Consider the following 23,568-nt stretch of genomic DNA (forward strand, 5'->3'; position numbering starts at 1 on the left):
TTCAAGTAAATACTTAAAAATTGTTGGCAAAAATGAATGATGAATTAGGAATGTGTATTATACTTTCAAAATAAGGAAGACACAAGAGGTTCATTTTCTAAATGGTACAGAATTCCATTTTTACCAAATAAACAAGTAGCCAGATGTATGACTCTTAGGGGAATAGAAGTGGCCCCTTCTGGAAATTTCTAATATCTGGGATGGATAAGATAGGAATGGGTCTGGATATTCTGTTATGGGGCCATGGAGTTCAGGAAATGTGTTCCTTGTGGTTACAGATCATTCTAAGGATACTAGATCCCCAAATAATCCACTTCCTCAGATTAGCCAAGGCAGTAAGCCCCTTTCCTTTTTTCTGGCTTCTATAGTATTAGCTTCTCCTAAGGTCAGCAGAAACCCTGGCTTCCTGTGCATCCTGCCTTTGAGAAGAGAAATCTGTTTTTGACTCCTTCCCTCTAATCCCTGACAGCGTCAAGAATGGGATCTATGAGTCCCAGAGAAACCCTGGGCTAGTTCAGTCCTAAGGCCATGTTGCAATTGAGCATAAGCCCAGATATCTCATTGCTTTTATGTATCTTTTAAGCCGTATCTCAGTAAGGGAAAGAGAAAAAATTATCTCTGTCCTCAACTCCTAATTTATTTGTCACTCAGGCCAACTTCAGTTTAAAGGTACATACAAACCCACACAATCTTGATTGATGCATGTTATTAGGTAGACACAACACTCAAATGATTACCTTATTAAAAAGAAACAACTTTTATTATGGTGTTTTAGACACTCAGGCTCACATATGTGTTGTACATTAAGTCCCTCAAGTATAATGTTCCTTTGCATTTTGTAGAGAACCTTGTACATTAAAAATGCATCTGTTTTAATGATTCTCTCAAATTCTCTAGCCTTTATTATCTTCATTTTACATATGAGCAAAGCAAAGTTCCAGGGACAGCACAAGGTAAAGAGAGAAGCAGCATAGTATAAAGTCAAGAACTTTGGCCTAGAAGTTAGGGAACCTGGATTCTTGTACTACTAACTGTGTGCCTAACTCACTTTGTGATTATGAGTAACTTACTCCCCTCTATGAGCCTCAGTATATGCATTTATAGAATGGGGTGATTGGGTTTTCTCATCCTTGTTTATATATTACAATCACCCAGGAGCATAATAAAAAATCCATTCCTTGGCCCCACCTTCAAAAATTCTGACATAACTGTTCTTAGGATACTGTGATTTGCATACCACTACATTGATTCAAAGGAAAGGAAAGGAAATCCAATCCAAGGAAAGTCACAAATCCAGTCTGGTATTTCTCTCTGAAGGAAAGAAACCTTGTTGTTTAGTGTAAGATCCAAGTACTATGGGGCATATTCTACAAGGGAGTTTGAAATGCTGACAATGTTAGCAGGCATACTCTAACTTTGAATCTCTAAGGGTGAGCTCAAAGGTTCCATTCCATCTCTCTCTTTCTCTCTCTCTCTCTCTCTCTCTCTGTGTGTGTGTGTCTCTCTCATTTCATGCACACACAGACACAGAGAACCATTCCAGCAGAAGTGCTGTAGGAGTCTGAAAAAAAAAAAGAGTGCTGATAAAAAAAAAAGTCAAGGACAAAATGGAGTTCAAAGATACAACTAAATCACGAATTTAGTGACATGCAGGTTTAGGTGAGAGAAATGCACCGATTATAGAGCTTTTTTCTTTCGCATAGCTATCTTTTCTTAACCTTTGTTTTTCTTTCTGGCCCCACATTTATACACTACTTGTTTCTCTCTTCCCTTCAATATAGCTTACTTATTAAGATGGGCCCGGAGCCTTCTCCTTCTTGGGTGGCCTTCACCTGCATTAGAAGGGGATTTTTTTAGAAGAATATTCACAGTAAAATTGCATAAGTCAACTAATCTCTGGTATTATAAAATAATGTTCTTTTCCTTCTAGTTCTCTTTTAGTGTTTCTTTTTGTCATCAGTGGTGTGACTTTGAAAGCTAAGATTAAAGTGTGGGCCTAGGATAAAAAGGCCAAGGGAGCTATTTGGTCTCCCTTCAGTTTAAACCTTGGGACATGGCTTCAAAATGAGCTGATAGGATGCATGTATGGTTCACCTCATCTTATCATAATAGGAGAACATAGAGGTGACTTGAGGTTTAAGTCTTATATTAATAAAATGAGGGTGCTTCCCTGCATGACTGTCTGTTGTTTTTTTCTTTAATATCAGCAACAGCAGTGTTAGTCAGTTCTTCTAGGACTTAAGGGTTTCTAGATTCTTGTCATCTGTGTCTCTTACCATTAGAGATATGACCATTACCTGGTACAGTGAGAAGGATTGCCTAAACAGTTAGAGAATACAACTTGTGAGTCAGGAATACTCCCTTCATTTCCAGAGGGCTGGCCATCAATATATTGGGGAACAATATATATAACTTTGATTTTAATGACAGAAAGATCTCTAAACAATAAGCAGTGTTATTTCCAATATGTCTTTCCTTTGAAGAGCTATATGTTCTGTCCATCCTGGCCTTTGAAAGCAGCGTGTTGTGATAATAAATTTGAGGGTCGAGATAAGGATATGGACCTAGATTAGGATAAAGGAACCAAGGATTTCAGTCTTATGAAATCCTAGGCTAGAAGTTCAAAAGGGGTACTAATGAGCACATGTGATCCAGCCTAAATAACCAGAGTAAAAAACTAATTTAGGATTCAGAACCTGAGAATTTTGGATACATTTATAATAACAAAAAGTCTAGTGGATTAATATAAAGTTTTTGATCTGAGAAACTTGAACTTTGGAACTTGTATTAAAGGAGATGGAAGAGGCTGCAAAGGTTGGGTTTAAGAGAGAAAGGTCAAGAGCTTAGTTTGAACATGTAGTTCAAATCATACTGAATATCCGAGTAGGGATGTAAAATAGGCAGTTGGATATATAAGTGGAAAGCACAAGGAAGCAGTCCAGGATGGAGATATGACTTTGAGTTATTGTAAAAATGGTATCTAAAGAGCAGGTTCCCAGGACCAATTCATGGGATAGTTGAATACAAAAATGTGAGGGAGATGAAGTAGGAGGAAAAGCAGCAGTGTGTTATACTGGAAGCCAAGTGGTAAAAGTGTTTTTAGGAGGACAGAGTGAGCAGCTGTGTCAAATGCTTCTTATAGGTCAGGTACAATAAGAACTGAGAAGTAATCAATAGATTCACTAAAGTGGAGGTCGCTGGAGAACAGATTTGGCAGATTGGTTGAAGTGATAGCATGATTTTATTAGTCACCTTGAAACTTTTCCAGAATTCCCTTATGCTCATCTTCTTTTATATAAAAAAGCAAGAATTAAATGAGTGGGATACATTCAGTACTTTTATGACCTGAATGTATGGTTTCATATCTATGACTGTAGATATGAAACCATATCAACGGGGTATAAATTTGTTAGCCAGATGCATTGACTTCATGTTAGAATGATCTATAAGGCACAGGGAATTATTATGTATGAGAATAAAAGCAAATCTATTAGAATGTGTCTATGTGACATCACCATAATTAGTGGCTAAAATATTAAAAAAAAACAGTCAATCAACAGAATGTTTTATTTTCATGTTGCAAAATAACTTGTTTAGTCAATTTTTCTTGAATTTATTAACTTGACCAGGTGGGGTTTTTTGTTGTTGTTCTTGTTATGCTGATGGGGTCTAAGTGGACATATGTGAATTCATGTCCATGCATTGGCTTAGAATGCTTTTCGAAGAGCTCAGTAAAATAAGGTTTCTTTCTGTACTCAGAAGAAGACTATTTTGAGACTTTCTTATTCCTCTAGTTGAACAAAGACTTCATTTCTATGTAGAAAGTAGCCCTTCAAAGCACAGATTCAGGAAGGCAAATGTAGTACATTTCTGAGCACCACAATAAAGCCTGATGTACTTTAAAGATGGTAGGTTAATCATCAAAATGAAAAGTGAACTGACCATATGGGAAAACATACTTGCTAAGGACACCTCAGGCAAGGGTTTGAAATCCAAATTATATAAAGAACTCACAGACTCCATATCAGGAGGGTAAACAATCCAATTAAAAAAATGGGCAAAGGATCTGAATGGACACTTCTTCAAGGAGGATATATAGATGGCCAATAGACATATGAAAGCACGCTCAACATCACTAGCCATCAGAAAGATGCAAATTAAACCACAATGAAAGGATTTCTGGCTAAGATGGAGGTGTAGGTCGACACATTTTGCCTCCTCACATAACCAAAGGAAGAACAACAACAAATTTATAAACAAAAAATAACCAGATCTGCCAGAAAATAGAGCTGTATGGAAGTCTGATAACCAAGGAGTTAAAGAATAAACATTCAGACCGGTAAGAGAGGTGGAGACTGGCAGCCGGGGCCCACAGCAAGGCAGTGGTTGGAGGACTGGGGTGGGCAAGGTGGTGGCTGACAGACTGCATAGTCCAACATTTGCATGTGGATAAGCCAGGAGGAACAACTGGGGAGCAAGACAAACTGCATAACCCAGGGTTCAAGCATGGGAAAATAAAGCCTCAAACCTCTGACTAAAAAAATCTGTGGGGGTTGCAAAGGCTGGAGAAACTCCTAGCCTCACAGAAGAGTTCTTTGGAGAGACCAGAGTGTTCTAGAATATACACAAACCCACCCACCTGGGAATCAGCACCAGAAAGGCCCAAATTGGTTGTGGGTACTAGAGGAAGTGACTAAAGGCCAGTGGAAAGCAAAGCAAGCAGCACTGTTCCTTCTCAGAACCCTCCCCTACATACAACAGCATAATGCAGTGACATAGGTGCCCCCGCCCTGGTGAATACCTAAGGCTCCACCCCTTACTAAGTAACAAGCTCCGTGAGAAAAAAAATATGGCCCAAACGAAAGAACAGATCAAAGCTCCACAAAAAATATGATTCAGCAATGAAGAGATACCAACCTATCAGATGCAGAGTTCAACACACTGGTAATCAGAATGCTCACAGAAATGGTTGAGTGTGGTCACAAAATATAGGAAGGAGTGAAGGCTATGCAAAGTGAAATAAAGAAAAATATACTTGGAACTAACAGTGAAGGGAAAGAAACCAGGACTCAAATCAATAGTTCGGACCAGAAGGAAGAAATTAATATTCACCCAGAACAGAATGAAAACAAGAATTTTAAAAAAATTAGGACAGACTTAGGAACCTGTGGGACAACTATAAACATTACAACATCTGAATCATAAGGTGTGCCAGAAGGAGAAGAAGAAGAGCAAGAAATTGAAAAATTAATGAAGAAGAAGTTCCCCAATCTGACAAAGGAAATAGACTTCCTGGGAAATTCAGGAAGCTCAGAGAGTCCCAAAGAAGCTGGACCAAAGGAAGCACACCCCAAGGCACATCATAACTGCATTACCCAAGATTAAAGACAAGGAGAGAATCTTAAAAGCAGCAAGAGAAAAGGAGACAGCTACCTACAAAGGAATTCCCATAAGACTATCAGGTGATTTCCCAAAAGAAACCTTGCAGGCAAGAAGGGGCTGGAAAGAAGTATTCCAAATCATGAAAGGCAAGGACCTACATCCAGCATTACTCTGTCCAGCAAAGCTATCATTTAGAATGGAAGGGCAGATAAAGTGCTTCTCAGACAAGGTCAAGTTAAGGAACTTTATCATCACCAACCCTTATTATATGAAATGTTAAAGGGACTCATCTAAGAAAAAGAAGATCAAGCCCTGGCTGGTGTAGCTCAGTGGAATGAGCGCAGGTCTGCGAACCAGAGGATCGCAGTTCAATTCCCAGTCAGGGCACATTCCTGGGTTGCAAGCCAGTTCCCTGCAGGTCAGTTCCCAGCAGGGGACGCACTAGAGGCAACCATACATTGATGTTTCTCTCCCCCTCTCCTTCCCCTCTAAAGATAAATAAATAAATATTTATAAAAAAAAGAAAAAGAAGATCAAATATATAAACAGTAAAATGACAACAAACTCACAGCTATCAAAAGCAAACCTAAAAAAATAAACAAAACCAAAAATGAACTAAGCAAACAAGTACAACAGGAACAGAATCAAAGAAATGGAGATAACATGGAGAGTTATCAGCAGGTAGGGGGAGAGGGTAGAATGGGGGAAAAGGTACAGAGAATTAAGAAGCATAAACTGTAAGCAAAAAATACATGGGGGGGGTTAAGAATAGTATGGGAAATGGAGAAGCCAGAGAACTTATATGTATGATCCATGGACATGAACTAAGGTGAGGTAATGCTGGTGGGACGGGGCTACAGGACAGAGGGGAATAAAGGAGAAAAAAAGTGGGACAACTATAATAGCATAATCAATAAAATACATTTAAAAATAAATAAAACCACAATGAGCTACCACCTCACACCTGTCAAAATTGCCATCACTAACAAATCAACAAACAAGTGCCGTCAAGGATGTGGAGAAAAGGGAACCCTAGTGCGCGGTTGGTGGGATCGCAGATTAGTGCAGCCACTATGGAAAGCAGTATGGAATTTCCTCAAAAAACTAAAACTGGAGCTGGCTTTTGATCCAATGATTCCACTGCTGGGAGTATCCTCTAAGGATCCTGAAACACCAATTGAAAAGAACCTATGCACCCCTGTGTTCATAGCAGTGTTATTTACAGTAGCCAAGTGCTGGAAACAGCCTAAGTGCCCATTGGTAAATGAGTGGATCAAAAAACTCTGGTTCATTTACACAGTGGAATACTACACATGAGAAAGAAAGATCTGCCACCCTACATGACAGCACAGATGTAACTGGGGAATACTATACTAAGCAAAATAAGCCAGGTGGTAAAATCCAATACCATATGATCTCATCTGAGTAGGAACTTAATGAACAAAACAAACTAGAAGAATAGAACCAGAGATGTAGAAAGAAGGAACAGACTAACAGTGACCAGAGCAGAGAGGGATAATGGTGGGAAAAGGTGGAAGGGACTAATCAAGGAATATGTATGAATGACACATGGACATGGACAACAGTGTGGGGATTAACTGTGGGAGCCTAGGGTAGGCTGGGTGGAGTAGAAAAAAGGGGGAAAATTGGGATAACTGTAATCCAAAAGCAATAAAAATATTTAATAAAAAATAAAGATAGTAAGTTATCTGTAACTCACTTTGAATGAATGTGATCAAAGATGCAAGGGAAAAGCTTAGTGTGCCACTTTAAGTACCTATTTCTCCCTATTTCAGACTTGTCTTACTGCCTGTATTGTAGCCACAATGCTGTCCCATGCTCAGAGGCAGGAGATGCTGAGGTACATGCTTGGGCACCCACACATACACTACCCAGAGGTACAAGGGAAAAAATCCCACCCAGAAGATATTTGACTAATGAAATGGGAGACATGAGATAAATTCTCCTTCTTCCCTCAGATGGGGTGCATGGAGATGCAGTAAGCCTGTCATTAGAGATTGAGAAGTTAGTTTATCACGAAATCAATTGTGGCCAACACAGTGATACACTCCTTTATGTTTGCTCTCCTTCCTTTCCTACCTCACTCCTCTTTCCTTACTCCTACTTCCCTAGGATTGTACAAAAGGTTTTGTTTCAAATTTCATTTTCTAAGAAACTCAGACAAAGACATCTGGAAATTAGGAAGTCTGGAATTATAACAATTCCAGACTGGAATTAAGTTTTAATTCCACCCAAATTCAGAACTGTATGACTTTGGACAGGTTATTTTCCTTTTCTCTGCATCTTTTTTCTCCAGTTATAAAATGATGATGTTGAAGTACATGTTCTTTAAGGATCTTTCAGGCTTTGAAATAATGCCAGGGTAAAATGTTGTCAGTGTGAGGGAGGTTATAGGAAAAGGTAAGGTATTATACTGACAGATGGTCATCAGTGGATCGCTTACATTTAATTCAGAAAAATGCACTCAATATAATCAGTAAATTTGAATGCTAATAGCTCCAACCCATCTCAAGTTTCAAAAATAGTTTTAGTTCTACTTGCTGCAGAAAAATACCTTAGGTTTCCTAGGTCTATAAAGACAAGGCCAAATAAACTCTTACCCTCTTTGGCACACATAAAAATACTTCTTTTTTTTTTAGTTTTTTAAAATATATTTTATTAATTATGCCATTACAGTTGTTCTATTTACCCCCTTCATTTCCCTCCACCCTGCACACCCCCCCCCCCACCATTCCCCCTTTAGTTTATGACCATGTGTCTCAAGTTCTTTAGATTCTATATTTCCCATACTATTCTTGCCCTCCCCTTATATTCTACCTACCGTCTATGCTACTTATTCTCTGTACCTTCTCCCCCCTTCTCCTCCTCCCACCCCCCTGTTGCTAACCCTCCATGTGATCTTTATTTCTATGGTTCTGCTCCTGATCTAGCTGTCCTCTTAGTTTGCTTTTGTTGTAGGTGTAGTTGTTAATAACTGTGAGTTTTCTGTCCTTTCACTGTTCATCTTTGTTATCTTCTTTTTCTTAGGGAAGTCCCTGTGGGTGGATCCCAGGTGTGGAGAAGCGGGTGGACCCACTGAGGGCTGATTGTGGTCACACATTCACGTGCAGATAAACCGGTGAAGGAGCGAGCAGTGAGACGGACCATGCAGGCCCCAGTGGCAAAAATACTTCTCTACTGGTTCTACAACATAAGCTGTCTGAGAAATGGCAACTGACTGCAAGCATATTTGCAAAAGGAGTAGTGAAGAATTTTGTAATGTTACCATCTCAGGAAGCAAGACAGCTAATATATGTCATCTGTAACTATTATTTCACTCTTTAAAAAAGATTTTATTTATTTATTTTTAGAGAGAGAGGAAGAAAGAGAGGGAGAGAAACATCAACGTGTGGTTGCCTCTCGTGTGCCCCCCACTGGGGACCTGGCCCACAACCCAGGCATGTGCTCCCACTGGGAATTAAACCAGTGACCATTTGGTTTGCAGGCTGGCACTCAATCTATCAAACCACACCAGCCAAGGCACTATTGCTTCACTCTTAATACAGGAGCACATTTGTTTCCACTCTTAGGCTGGAGGTGTACTGGAGTTGGGAAAAGAACTTTTCACCATTTGAGAGTATTCTACCAGAGGGGTTTACATTATGTTCCAGACTTCTACACTTGACTCTGAAGCATAGACTCAGGAGTCAGACAGCATAGGTTCAATTCCTGGTTCCACCATTTACTAGCTTTGTTACCTTTGGCAAGTCACTTAGCCTCCCTGTGCCCCAGTTTTCTCATTTGCAAAATGGCAATTGTAATAGTGTCTACATCACAGAATTATTGTGAGCATTAAATTAGCTAATATGGGTAATGTGCTTAAAATCATGCTTAGCACATAGCACTATATAAGTATTCACTATGTTTGTTATAGCTATCATGATGAGGGAAGATGGGCTGGAACTAAAGAAAAACTCTTGGCTACAGCCATATGAAATGTATCAAGGGACCAATATGTAGAAAGCAGTAGAGTTATGGGGTAACAGATGACTTAACTGCAGAAAAATGCTAAGCAGGAAACACCCTCTAAATATTCTTGTTTATACAGTACATGACACAAAGTAGAAAAATAATGAAAACAGAGCCTGTCTGCAGGATTTAAAGTTCTTTCGTATATATTTTAAATATACATGTGCAATACATTAAAATATATAGAGTTGTGTGAATATATATATTTACAAATATATATATATATATATATATATATATATATATATATATATATATATATATAAAGGGATACATATGCACACTCACTCACACATCCGTGCACGTACCCCAACAGGACCCATCTATACGTAAACCAGATGCAGTCCATATCAGGCCAACTTGGACACAAGTGAAAGCCCTGACTCAGCAGCAGATTGCAGATTGCAACTACATTTGAGTAACCCTTCAGTTTCTTCTACCAAGTATAAGGCCATTTAGAAATACACTGAGAAGAGCTCATCTGGGTATATGGCAGAGCCCAGGGCCCCTCTGGCAGTGCACAGTTTGCCTGAGTAAGGACTGCAGGATTGGGTTATCAAGGAGCTGTCAAGGAGGAGGGACTTGTGTTATTTTGGGCCCTGAAACTAATAAGCAAACATCCATAGAATAACTTTAGCTCCAGGAACAATGCACTAGTGTCATAAAATCTTTATATATCTCAGCTCTAAGCAAATTTCAGGCAAAAGCAGAGAGAAGTTTGTTGCTACTCATCACCATCCAGCTTGACCCAGAGAACTGGGCACAGCTTCAAGGGGTATATAAGTTCAAATTTCAATCAGGCAGATTTATAAGATTTTAAAAAATACTTAAAATTAAAGGATTTGAAAGCAACATAAGAGGTTACAGGTATTGGTTTGGGTTTACAAATGTTCCAAGAAGCCAAACCTTATATATGGCACCATCTGCAGCAATATCATTAACATTATTAATAATCATCATAACATATTTATATATACAAAAATAGAGCAAAGCAATTCTAAAAGAGGAGGTGAAAGTGAAGGTGTGGGGCTGCGCACAGTCCAAATGTCAGTACACTTCAGGGAGATTCAGAACCAACAAAGACTGAGTGGCACACATTGTTTATAGTATACATCCAACAAAGGGACATGGATGTTCCCTTTTTTTCTTCCCCTGTGTATGACTATACATTTCTCCCACCTCTTCACCCTGCAATACACATCCATGCACAGTTTAAAATAGATGATAATGTAAAGTCAGAGTCTGGAAGTCTTAAACTGAGTTGGAGCACCTTCATTTCAAGCAAGTGCCCTCAATCTCTGAATTCTGTAGTTATTCTGGATTCACTTACAGAGGGAAATTGTATTTAATTCTTTTGTCTGTTAGCAGCAGTCCGTAGGAGCCTGCCATTATCACTGTGCCCTTTTCCCATTGAAAGGTATTCACAGCACAGGCTCTCGATGTTTTTCAAGAGAAGTCAGGTCTCTGCATTATACATCTTTCATCTCAGTTTTCCACTGTTGCTGATATTTAGGTTCTTGGGTAACTGCCATTGCAAAGCCAGGAGTGTGCACAGTGTGTGCAGCAAAAGGTAGGTTCAATGGTGAAGATACAACTTGGTTAGGACTTCTTTAAACAATCTTATCTTTTCCACACGAGCTTCTCCAAGATGACAGAGCCAAAGGTGATGTCCACTGGGGGCAGCCTCGACACCTGATAGTCAATTCACTACCCACAATGCACTGCATAAGGACTACCACTTTAGCTGGGCATGGTTCCTGAAAATTGAATGGGAATGGCTTTCTGTCATTTCTCATAGAGTCCTAGGAGACAAGTCCCATGACTTAATGTGGTACAGCGTAGAGAATATTGAACTAAGAGTCAGATGGCCTGTACTCCAGTCCCAACTCTGCTCAGTACGTGGCCTTGAGCAAATCCCTTCCTATCTCCAGGTCTCAGTTTTCCCATCTGTAAGATAAGGGCATTAAACTAGATTAATAGTTACGATCCCTTCCAGCTCTAAAGTTTTATGACTTCTTATGTCCATTATTAAGGCCTGAGCCATGCAGTCTCAGGGCAGTTAGCTTCTAAGAGAGAACAGACCTCTGTAATATCCTTTGCTTTGTTCATTTAGCTATAAAGCACGTCTGCCTTTGGCACTTGGGTCAGACATACAAAGTTGTGAGCATCCTGATTTACTATCCTACTCAGCATGCTAGTGGAATCTGTCAGTACTATAACTTCGTTATTGAAACAGGGAGTAAAACTCCAACTAATTAAACCTGGAAATGTAAGATAATTTTGCTTCATATGCTTACAAACAGGTAAGTGTGGTTATGAGTGCACACACACATCAGGATATACACTATTGCTAGTGATCACTTCATTACAGTAATCCATTTCCCCTAATAAAAATGAGTAACTAGTATAGCATAGCAAAGTTTGGCGTTAAAGAAAACACCTACAGAAAAAACAGCACTTTTGGACGTGTTAGAAAGAGAAAGAGGAAAAGGTAAAGAGAGACAAAGATAGCTCAAACAAGAGAAATACAGACAGAGAAAGGATGAACCTGAGAGAGAAGGACAGAAGGGGTAGAAAGGAAGAAATAGAGAAAGAAAAGAAGAAAAGTAAAAGTAGACTGGGTGAGAATGAAGAGGGAAGGAGTACAGAACAAAGTAATGAAAGAAGAAGAGAGGAGAAAGAGAGGACTAAAGAAGAGAAGGGCACTCAACAGGGAGAAGGGGTCAGATTCCCTGGAATATTGAATGTTGTTCCACATGGGCCTGTGAAAACCATCTGAGAAGAAAGCTTCCAAAGGCACTGTGGAAAGTAGAGGGATGCTCAGAGCCTGCATCGAGAGGCATTACATTGGGGAGCCCCTAAACCTCCACGTTGCTGGCTCTGTCAGTCCTCAGTGTTCAAATCTCATGCCTATATATCACCTGAATTGCCACGACAGCACAAGGGCTGAGATGGCAGCGTGCAAAAAGGTTGAAGAGGAATGGGATAGATACTGTGAGAAGGAACAAGGCATCCTGCACCAGGATGTACTTGACCATTCCCCTGACACTGCAGGAACAAAATTGGTGAGGCCCTAACTTTGGCTACTGTACTCCTCCTTCCCTTCTTCAAAGATGAGGCCGATGCTTTGCTGATGCGGGATAGGAGAAAGCTCTAGATCCATTTTGTGGGAAGGTCATACAGACTTCTCCTGGGCCTTGGGGAAGGGTGCGCTACCAGAAGATATTTTTCTGCACACAGTGTTGGTGTGCCTCTTACAGCGGCAGCCTGGTCGCCTGAGGCTATCATAGCCCTGCTGGCACAGATGGAGGCATCCACGGGTAGGCAAGTAGCAGCACAGGCAGGGTAAGAAGAGGGAGATGAGGCTCATGGCTGCCCAGCGGACAAAGCAAGAGCTAGGCCCACAGGAGCAGGGCTCATCAGCACAGTTGTCTTCATCATCAGTAGAGCAGTGGTAGAAGAGGCCCTTAACGCAGCAGAGACAAGTGCCATAATCGAGGAGGCTCTCAGCAGAGCAAAGGCAACGCTGGTTGCACAGCCAGCAGGAGGGAAGAGGACGAGATGCTGTGCAGAGGACACATTTGCAGCGCCCACACTCCTCACAGATGAAGAGGTGCTCACTGGGGTGCCCTGCAGATTGCTCAGCTTCTCCCTTCAGAGCACCATCAGCCTTTGGGTGGGCTCCTGTTCCAGGCTGGGTTCGGATGATGGACTGGCCTGAAGGTGAGGGTGTAATGCTGGCCAAGAGCCTTTGATCAGAGGCAGTGGTACTATGAGACATTGAGCTGGCAATGCTAGATTGGCTCAGATGCTGAGGCAAGGGCTGCAATTGATGGCACTGGCTGAGACTGCGGGGGAGAGCAGTAGGCATGGTAGCCAAGGACCAATCAGATTTGTGGGTTTGCACAATAAGGGAAGGGCTTGAGAGGGCCTGTTTACAGGGGGCAGGAGGCCGTTCCACATAATCATTGCTAGCATGAGTAGAGCGCAGCTGTTCAATAGGCAGAATTTGTTGGAAATCATCTGTCACTGCAGCATCCATTTCGCCTTGATTCTTGAGTTCTGAGTGGTTTTAGGTGAGAGTGGCACTTATGGTGATAAAGAGCCCTTGTAGTTACATGGACGTTAAGGAACATCAGAAAATCCTAGGAGAGAAAGAATAGAAACAATTAATGAGAACACATAGGCATGAGTACTTTGCAGGGAATTTGCAAAGCTCCAGCCCTATCACCACCACTACATTCAATCACCTTATAGCAGATTTCATGTTATACATTTATTGTGTAATTGAACTCACCTACCTCTTAACAGGCAAGTCTGGTCTTCCCATACAGACTGTGAAGCATTTTGGGGGGAAATATCAGATTGTTGATTTCTTTTATATTCCATCATATGACTAAGGTCACAGGAGCAGCTAGCTCATTCAGAAGTTTGCTAACAGAGAAATCTAGGCCTTGAGCATCAAATTTCTAATAAAAATGGATCTTAACTTCAAATGTAAAGGTCACTTCCCAAAGCATTGTTGATGTGCTAATGTACAAAAGAAAGCCTCAGATGTCTTCCATGAGAATTTGCTTTTGTGTACATATATATTCCCCTTTCGTTGAAATTTGTGGTAAGCATAAATAAACAGGCAAGAAAGGATACTGCTTGATTCAATGTATAAAGGTAAGCAAGTAAGATGCAATAATGGCTGAGATCTGGCAGAGACACAAAGGGCAGAGATTAGGTTATCTGTAGGATGATACGAAAAAGGGCTTCAGAAGAGTGCAAGGATGCCAAGACTAATCATCTTGCAGTTCTTCTCATCTTATAAGTTAATTTATCTTATTGAGAGGTACTTCTTTCTAAATGGCATTGTGCCTTTCTAAATGGCATGTACATTTTTATACATAGAAAGTAACTTTCAGCTGAAAGAACCATACAAGATGAGCCCTGAATTATTTTAACTATCACCCATAATTGTACCTATTACCACCCTCAGTCAAGTTTTTATTGATGCAATTTACTTGGCAGGATCTGCTTGGACTACTTTTCTCTATCTTTACCTTACACAATACAATAAACTTCCTTTCTTAAAGAGAAGAGATATTCTCATATGAGACTTAAACTAAGAAAGCATGTGCTTGTGTCTTCACTGTGCCACAATCAAGAAGAATTGGTAGTTATTTCCTGAAGGGTGTGATTGAGCCTAGTAATGATAATGGTGATCATAAGGAAAATATTGTACACATAGTAGATCAGTATATTATACCACCTGGAAAACTGAACAGCCAAAAAGGTGTACACAAGGAAACCTAAACAAAAATCCAAGAGTTATCCTGGAGGCATTTGGACCTAGGAAACAACAGCATGAATAAAGTACATATTTGAAATCCATCAGATTTTCAGGCAGTCTCAAAATAGATTGATTACTCACACTACTGTATGAGATGGAAAGCTTGAATGAGTAATAGAAATGAACAAGTGAGAGAGGAGAGTGCTTGATTAAGTTTCCATAAGCAAGCAAACATGACACTGAAATGTGCTCCAAGTTTAACAACAAGAAAAATGAGGATGCAGTTCACAAAGGACTCAGTGGTCAATAATATGATCAGATTCAGTGCCTTTCAAGGCTACATTCCCATGCAAACCTGTGTCACTGAATTTACATATGTTCATTTTGTGAAAAGAGGATTTAACTGGTTAAAAATAACTTTTCTGGCTCATCATATCAAAGAACCAGTCTGAGCATAATTTCACTTTTTAGCTAGTTATTGTTATTTAGCTAGCTGATGTTATTTAACACAGTACAGAGAATGCAGATAAACACTATGGAGAGTCTAAGACTTGAATATCTACATAACTTTTGTCAATTCACTTGCTTTGTTTGAGCCATAGTTTCACTATCTATATAATTATAGGGATGAACTAAGTTATTTTGAAGAACTGTACCCCATTATTGCTTATGACTCTATGTTTATGACATAATTTGACAAAAGAATCTCTTCATCTAAACCTTTTACATCTTCAGTCCTTGAGGGTAAACTGAGAATCATGCCCTTGTTTATTTATTGGGGCATTCAAAAGCAAAGTGTCTTTTCTATTTACTTGGACTTAGAGCATCCTGAAGTCTCTCACCTCTACCTTTGCTGTATCTTTATTAAGATTCATAATCTCAGAATTAGAAAATAACAAGTAGTTCTCATTTGAGCACCCAAACAAACAAGGACACATTGCTCAGCTGACATGCAGGGTATATGGATGTAGGAGCTTTGGATTGGGAAGAGTCTTTTGACAAATTTGTAAGCAATGGATTTATTCTCCATTGATCAGACAAAAATGTAGGGCTCTTCAGGTCTTTCACATTGTAAGAACAACATAAGTGCTGGATACATTAGACTCATTCAGTTTCCCAAAGGAAACTATATTCAAAACATATTGTAAATTTGAAGAATTGATAGCTCAAAGGAAGACACGTTAGTTCTCAAAGCTACAGGAAATAATCATATGAGATTCCCAGGATGTCACTGCGTATCTCAGGGACATGCTCAGAAGGTTGAAAGCTGAGCTTGGAGGAATATAGGTCATAATAGAAATGACTCAGAACCATGTTCAAAAGAGATCCTGGCAGGGGAAGGGCATATGGTGTTTAGGTTAAGAAGGTAAATTTGGATATTCATTACATTATTGAAAGACTAGGAGTTGAGATGCTTGGTTGAATGATTAAAAGAAGCCTTGGGCATTTGTCTGGGATGATGAGGTACTACTGTCTTGATTATAGGTAAGGGGACTCATAGGATGAACTCAGAAGGTTTCTTCCTGCCCTGTAAAACCTTTTATTAGAATGGATTGTGGAAGATCCACAATACAGTGGGCAAGTAGGACCTGGGTAAAATCAGGGTAATGAGTAGGATAAAACCAGATTGGATGACAATAAATTGTTTGCTATCATGGACATGCTGAATCCAATCGGGCTAAGAGGATGAATTGAAATAGATACTGTAGGGGAAGGTAAGAGAGGAAAAAAAGTTGAGAAATGAATAGGTGACAGACTGTTGCAGTACATAGATTAGATGAAAAACTGTTACTACATGCATGTTTATAATTTAGAAATCCACCCATTAAAGGGCCATTCATTGTGAGCAGCAACAGTTAAGAAATTGACTCTGCTCTTGGTCAATTCTACATTATACTAAATAAGGGACAGAATATACCTATCACATATTATTAAATAGGAGCCAAGGTGATTAAAAGTCTTGGCTGCACACTGATGGGATCTAGTGATTTCTGTCACGTAGTACTTCTGCAGTAATGAATGATGCATTGTAAACCCACTCCCATCTCAGTCTCTCTGGCCAGGTGCTCAGAGCTCTCTCAAGAGTTTTTCTATAGCCTTGAAATTTGCTATGTTCAACCTAAACAGAAATTTCTTTTCTTATGTGAATTTAGGGACTAGAAAGGTAAATCCATTCAAGAACGCTGTTAATGGAAAAAAAAATGTATTTTCTTCCTGGAACCTAAAATCTGCCATGTTGAGAAATGGCAGATAGGAAAGTTGAAAACTTTCCTATCTAAAGCTTTCTATGCTAACACCTTAAGACAGTTCTGATTTCTATGATAAAACCTTTCTGATACAATATGACTCAATCTCAATTTCAAAGAAGAGGGGGAAAGAGAAGAAGGAGAGCCTGGCTTCTGTTTTCTCCACTCCCATGGGTTCAATGCTGTTTTGTACCTTACTGTGTAACGGCTCTGGGGTGTGTTGCTTTTTTCTGTGCTCTGCTGTTATATACACTCCTTCTCAGAATAACTGAAAGCAAACATAGGGGGATTCTACTTTGGCTTTATATGTTTTCTTAGTTCTACAGTTCCAAAGTCTGCTCTCTAAAAATCCCTCTCTGTGCAAAAGCATTTGCATCTCTATCACAGCACTCCCCCCCTTACAAATACCAAGTTGTATATAGTTTACATTACTAACCTCTCAGCCACTGACTGGGCCTCCCTCCTACCGCATACATCTTGCTGGAGCTGCCAGGTTCTCACCACATTTAACTCTTAACTTGTCACTTTGCTACTCTAGTCCTATTCATTACTTTAATAGTTTTATTAAGAATCATAGCAATTTATTTCAAACCAGGGAGTCTTGCAGTTTGAAGACTTTGCATTTTTAAAGACTGAGGTGTTTTAGTGATGAAAAATACAGGAAAAATGGTAATATCAAATGATTTCATACTTCAAATCCTGAAAAAAATGATAGTTGTTCATTTAAGAAGTAGAAATCTTTATTTGAATCCCAAGTCATTTTATAGGAGACAAGAAACAAGTTCTAGTCCTGTTTTTAGCTCTAATTTGCTCTGTGACTATGGGCAAGTGACTTTTGTTCCAGGCCTCAGTTTCTTCATCTGCAAAATGAAGGGATATGAAAGGAAGATTTTAAAAGCTCCTTCTTATCCCGATGCTCTATATATTTTATGCTGGGTTTTTAGGCTGCATTTCTGTCTCAAAGTTCTTTCATGAAGAATCAGTCGCCTTTTTAAAAAAGTCTTTACTTTCTCATTACCCAACTTCTCAACCCTAAATAAAATACTTCTAAATTCAAGTCACTCAGATCACTATCTAGATTGTATCACAGCTAGAGAGACCAAAAAATAGAACACACAAAAACAAAATGTGTAGAATATTACAATAATGTCTTAGTAAATGTTTATTTAGAGGCACAGAACAAAAGAATAATACTTTGTTATGGATAAACTGCTAGCCTGTACCTTATTTGCATATATGTATGCTGCTAACTTGTTGAAAAAACATGATTTAACACCTGGTATATCTAAATTCATGTGATAGCCCATTATGTTTCAGTGAAGTTTTAATGTACTCAGAAAAGCAACAGTAGTTTGCATTTCAAAATAGATGTTCTGTTTAAGAGTTCAAGGTCTGTTTTCTGTTCATCCAACTTGGTTTACAGCATGCAAAGGTGAGTGATAATTATAATTAGAAGATTGGAAAGGAGTGTAAATCACTGCCTTAGGTTCTATCAAATACCCACTGGCTAACTAGACATGTTCACAGGTTCTTACTTTTGACAAAATTTCCATATGCCACATAGAGATCATGTGCACATACACCCAGGCATGGATCCAGAGATTTCTAAATCACTGCTCTGACTCGATGTAAGTAGGGGGTTATGCCGTGTCAGCTTGCGCCATTTCTACCCAGGGCAAGGTGATGTGATGAAATCTGAACGATGCACAGTCCAGACTTGTGAGCCAATAGCTGACTAGCCCCACGCTGACAGGATACCCGCTGGGCAGCCAGACTGGCCTCAGCATGGGCTCTCGCTACATCCTCAGTTTGTGTGGTTAGGCTGCGCTAGAAGGGTCTTAGGCAAGCACCAAAATGCATCTAAAGGTCAACAGGCTAGAAATGAAACTGACATTTGGCTAAAAAATGGTTATTTTGAATTTCATTTTGATTTATAAATATCCAATAAGAACAGTGTTCTGCAAGAGCTGATTCATTTAAATCTCATTTAAATGGTTTTCATTTCATTTTACCCACGCGCTTGCGTTTGTGCGCGTGCACACGCGCGCGCGCACACACACACACACACACATAAACACGAACACACACACACAGACGATGGCTGGAATGAATGGCAATCTGTGCATAGAAAGAATTCTGGGGTCCTTAAGAGCTAATCTGTATGGCTTACCTTGAGGAAAGGATCTATCCATTCTGAGAAAAGCAGAAGAATTAATGCCCCATCTGGCTCAAAGGACCTCTTCTCCTGAGTCTTTAGGTTTCTCCACCTCTTTTCAGAAAGTCTTGAATGAAAACTCCTTCACCGTCAGTGGAGCCAGAAACACAGATAGTTCTGTATCGGTCTTTCTGACACAGCAGAGAAAACGGAAAGGAAAAAAAAAACGGTGGTGGGGGGAGGAGAGACAGACCTGTAGTGGCAGATACTTTGTATAGGTTTCCTTGCAGATCTAAATCTTCATGCACGTATTCCCAAAGAAAGCTCAGCAGGGTAAGTTGTTCACCTCCTCCTCCTCTTCTTTCTCCTCCTCCTTCTCCTATTTCTCCTCCCCCTCCTCCTCCGCCTCTTTCTCCTCCCCCTTCTCCCCCTCCTCCTGTTTCTTTTTCCCCTCCTCCTCTTTCTTTTCCCCCTCCTCCTCCGCGTTTTCCTTCCCCCTCCCCTCCGCTCCCCTCCCCCTTCCCTCCTCCCCTTCCTCCTCCTTTACCTCCTCCCCGTCCTTTTTTGCCTCCGCCTCCACCTCCGTCCGCCTCTGTCTCCTCCAATCTGACAGATGAACCGAAGCAGCAGAAACTGCAGTTGTAGACACAGGGTATCTCAACAGAGCAATAGATACCGATGGTGTGTGATTACTTATATAGCTCAGTGTGTGTTGGTATATAATCTGCAGAGAGAGGGGGGAGAGGGGTGAGATTGCAGTGTGTTCAGCTCAGCTAGCTGGCTGTTTTGTGAATGTAGATGATTTCTGGAGGTCTTGTGAATGGGTTATAGGGGAGGATGGGAGAGAAGGGATTTATTGCTCCTTGTTATAATTTCTTTCTCTCCCTCTCTCTGTGTCGTTTGTTTTCCCGGAGCTGTAGCTCTTAATGCTTGGCTAAGTGGCGTCATCCAGTTGAAATTGAATCGACCCATTAGAACTCCCCATAGGAATCTCTGTATCCGGTCCCTGGGTAATGACTGAAACAGAATTTAAAGGGGAATGGGGGCGGGGTGGGGAGTAACATTTTAAGGAGGCCTTATTTAAATATCTCTGCCAACCACAGTCCTACCAAGCCACTCAGCCCTTGCTGAGTGATTGCAGCTTCAATCAGATGGGGACAGAGCTTCTCCTTTGTTTAAGGGTTTCTCCCACCTCTTTTCTACATTCATTCCCACTTTTTCAGCATTAATAATGATTATCCATCCATCATCCATTGGGAAACCATTAACCAACCTACCGTTCCTTTCTGCCTTTAGAATATCATATATTCAACAAATATTTTTTGAATGCCTTCCTTTGTGCTACGTGTTTTGGATTCAATAAGGAAGACAGATTCCTGCTTCTAGTGAGCCTCCTTGGGACTGCCAAGCTTCTGAAAATAAAGTAGCTTTGGACATCCTCTCTTAAATCAAAGAACGAAGTTTTCTGTAAATTATCCTCTGTTCACTATTAAATTCAATAGGAAGGGGTCTTCCTTCTGGGCATCCAGACGGAAGCACTTGGATGAACACAAGCCTCATATTTAAAATAAAAAGATCTGATTTCAAGTCCTGCTTCAATGGACAAGTAGCAGGAGCTTGACCATCAACATTCTTAGGATGCTTTGGTTATCCCATCGATAAAATTGAGAAGGTAAATGGTGACAGTTAAGAGTAAAACAAACCTGTGAGTTAGGAAACTCAGATTCTTAATCTTACTCTAATTCCTTGTGTGACCTTTGCAATTTACTTTACCCCTAGTGCCTCAATTTCTACATTTACGTGAGGTGATCTGATTAGGTAATTGTTAAGATACCTTCTAGCTCTGACATTCTATTTACACACTCTCAAGAGGGTAAAGAAAACATGAGATTAAAAACATGAATGCTTGTGTAGGTCTGCATGCACATGTGAGTATGTATGTGTCAATATTGTTTCAAACTGTTCTGTTATATATATATATGTGTGTGTGTATATATACACATACACACACATAGTGGTGTGTGTATGTGTATATATCTACATATACACACACATATAGTGTTTATAATTTCTAAAATAGTTACATCTCTTTCCAATCAATTTCCAGAGTAAATTTTCCTTTGTAAATTCCTTTTTGTGGCTCAGACCCTCTGCCTTACTCTTAACAGTGACTTGAGCTTATCAAGAACAAGAAAACCAATAAAGCTAATCTATAAATTTATCTATAGAAGTAGATAAATTTATTGATCTATTCATTCGCCCATTTTAGTGGGTATTTATTGCATATCAACTTTGTCCAAGCACTGTACTTACTGGATTCAAATCACACAGTTCAAGGTTCAAATTTTTGTTTCTCATTTTGTGAGCTATCTGACTTTGGGCAACTCAGTTCATCTCTCTCAGCTTGTTTCTTCATCTTTAAAATGGAGGTACCTACAACATAGGATTGTGTTATTTTTTGTAGACTGAATAAAGTCTTGCATTTAAAAGGTATACCATGTGTCTGGAATATTATAAATACACCATGAACAGTAGATGTTAAGATTAAGAAATTTTCTCACCCTAATGTAACCCATAGGAAAGGCAAGAAATAATTTCAACTTGAACTCCTTTTATTTTTTAAATTCCAGCTTTAATTTTGAACAGATACATGCCAAATACATCTTCCTTAAATCTGGCTTATTTTCACACTTTATTCCTGTGTTCAAAAACTTACTTCTAATTTCTAGAGCACTAAGTCTAAGTTACTCTGACTGTCAATCACATTATTCTTCAACTCTATACATTCCACTTCTCTCCTCTTAACATAAGACAGGTTGAATGTTTCAATAAACACCTGTACTGTTTTCAATCCATGTTTGGGCATCTGCTGATACAGAGAGCTCACTGTTCTACTCCATTTTATGTAGGGGAGCTGATCATCTGTGGATTTTGGTATACGCAGGGGTTCCAGGAACCAAGACCCCCATGGATACTGAGGGACAATTTAAGTTTTGGAGGAGACATAAAGTATATGTGGATTTTTAACTGTACAAGGGATCAGTGCATTGTTCAAGGGTCAACTGTATAATAACTATATATTTTAGTTAACATTTAATTAATCAATGAATCCTTGATCTCAAAGAACTCATAATTTAGTAGGGAAGATAACAGAAAAATATAATAAAGGATAAATGCTATGGAAGGGAGCAGAGAGCAAATACAACTAACCCAGTATTTAGAGGGTTATGAAATGCTTCCTAGAACAGGTGATATTGAAATACAAAGGATGACAGGATCAAATACAAAAAATGACCATCACTGAATCTCCCAAACTCAGTATAATGCCTGGCACAGAAAAGATTCTCAGAAAATATTTGATGGATAAATGAATGAATAAAACTATTGCAAGCAGAAATAACAGAATGAACAAAGATACAAAGATGTGAAAACAATGTTTTATAAACCATACTAGGAGGGTACCTTACACACACAGCCTTAGCAAGTTAAGAGCAGAAATTTTCTCTAGAAGGCACCACCCACATGTTTTATACATATTCCTGGAATGTACTAAGCTTATTTAGGTTTTCCTAAATTGTAGCAAGTGAAAATAGATTATACATGAAAAACCAACTTTGTATGATATAGTCCAACTCAGTGTCTAAAATAATCATGATCAGAATCTTCATCCACAAACTGAATCAGATAACAAATTCTTTCAGCCTATAGTTATAACCCATCCTTTCTTATTTTTCTGCATAAATCATATATTCTCCACAAATTCTGAAAATATTTCCTCACTCTCTTTTTCCCAGAATAGAGTCCAAATCCATTTGAGAGCCTGTAAGTTCCTATATGAGGCCAGTTCTATCCATACACTACTGAATTCAAGAGGAGCTCCTTAGAAGTGCCAGATGAAAAGCTGACCTATGGGCATCCTGATTCAGCAGTGGTGATGCCAGAAGAAGTAAGCAATGCCAAGGAAATACAGTTTCTTAACCAAGAAACTTATGAAGATGGTGATAATTATTTTCTTTTCCACAGAAGCTGGCAAACAAATATAGGAAGTAATATCATCAATAATAAAAGAATGGTATAGAAAAATCAGAGAGAAAACAATGACTGGGAATAGTATAGAATTGTAGGATAATGCGACAACCTGGTCCTATGTAAAGAAAGCTGGATTAAGAGTAAGGAGATGTAAATTCCAGTATCCCAACCTGCTGTGCAGGTTTGGAAGGCCATTTCCCATTTCTAGACCCTATATTCTCATTTGTAACATAGTGTACTTAAAAGTAATTCAATAAAGCAAACATATATTGAGTACCTACTTAATGTCAGGCAATATACTTGATGTGAAGAAAGACACAGAGATGAATGTGACACACTAAGCCATACAGTAGACCCTCAATACATAGTAATTAAATAAATAAATGGGTCTTATCCTTTCATTACTCAGTCTAGTAGAATAAATAAACATGTAAATACATAAACTGTAA

At 39.3% G+C, this 23,568-nt stretch overlaps 1 protein-coding gene across 4 annotated transcripts in view; it reads right to left on the reverse strand.

Moving 5' to 3' along the window:
* Positions 1 to 9,540: 9,540 nt before the first annotated feature.
* SPRY3 (sprouty RTK signaling antagonist 3) overlaps positions 9,541 to 23,568 on the reverse strand; it is a 177,839-nt gene continuing 163,811 nt past the window's right edge. For 2 of the 4 annotated variants that reach the window (XM_037153764.2, XM_037153765.2), the window contains exons 2-4: positions 19,638 to 19,814; positions 19,106 to 19,277; positions 9,541 to 13,556 (exon numbers count right to left, since the gene is read on the reverse strand). In XM_037153764.2, the coding sequence (XP_037009659.1) occupies positions 12,587 to 13,453 (867 nt within the window). In that variant the 5' untranslated portion in view covers positions 13,454 to 13,556; positions 19,106 to 19,277; positions 19,638 to 19,814 and the 3' untranslated portion in view covers positions 9,541 to 12,586. Of the gene's footprint in view, positions 13,557 to 19,105; positions 19,418 to 19,637; positions 19,815 to 23,568 lie in introns of those variants that run through there. The other 2 variants (XM_037153762.2, XM_037153766.2) reach the window with 2 other exon arrangements.

This window comes from Artibeus jamaicensis, unplaced genomic scaffold (assembly GCF_021234435.1).
Source record: "Artibeus jamaicensis isolate MK-2021 breed Jamaican fruit bat unplaced genomic scaffold, CSHL_Jam_final contig_374, whole genome shotgun sequence".
Classification (NCBI taxonomy): Eukaryota; Metazoa; Chordata; class Mammalia; order Chiroptera; family Phyllostomidae; genus Artibeus; species Artibeus jamaicensis.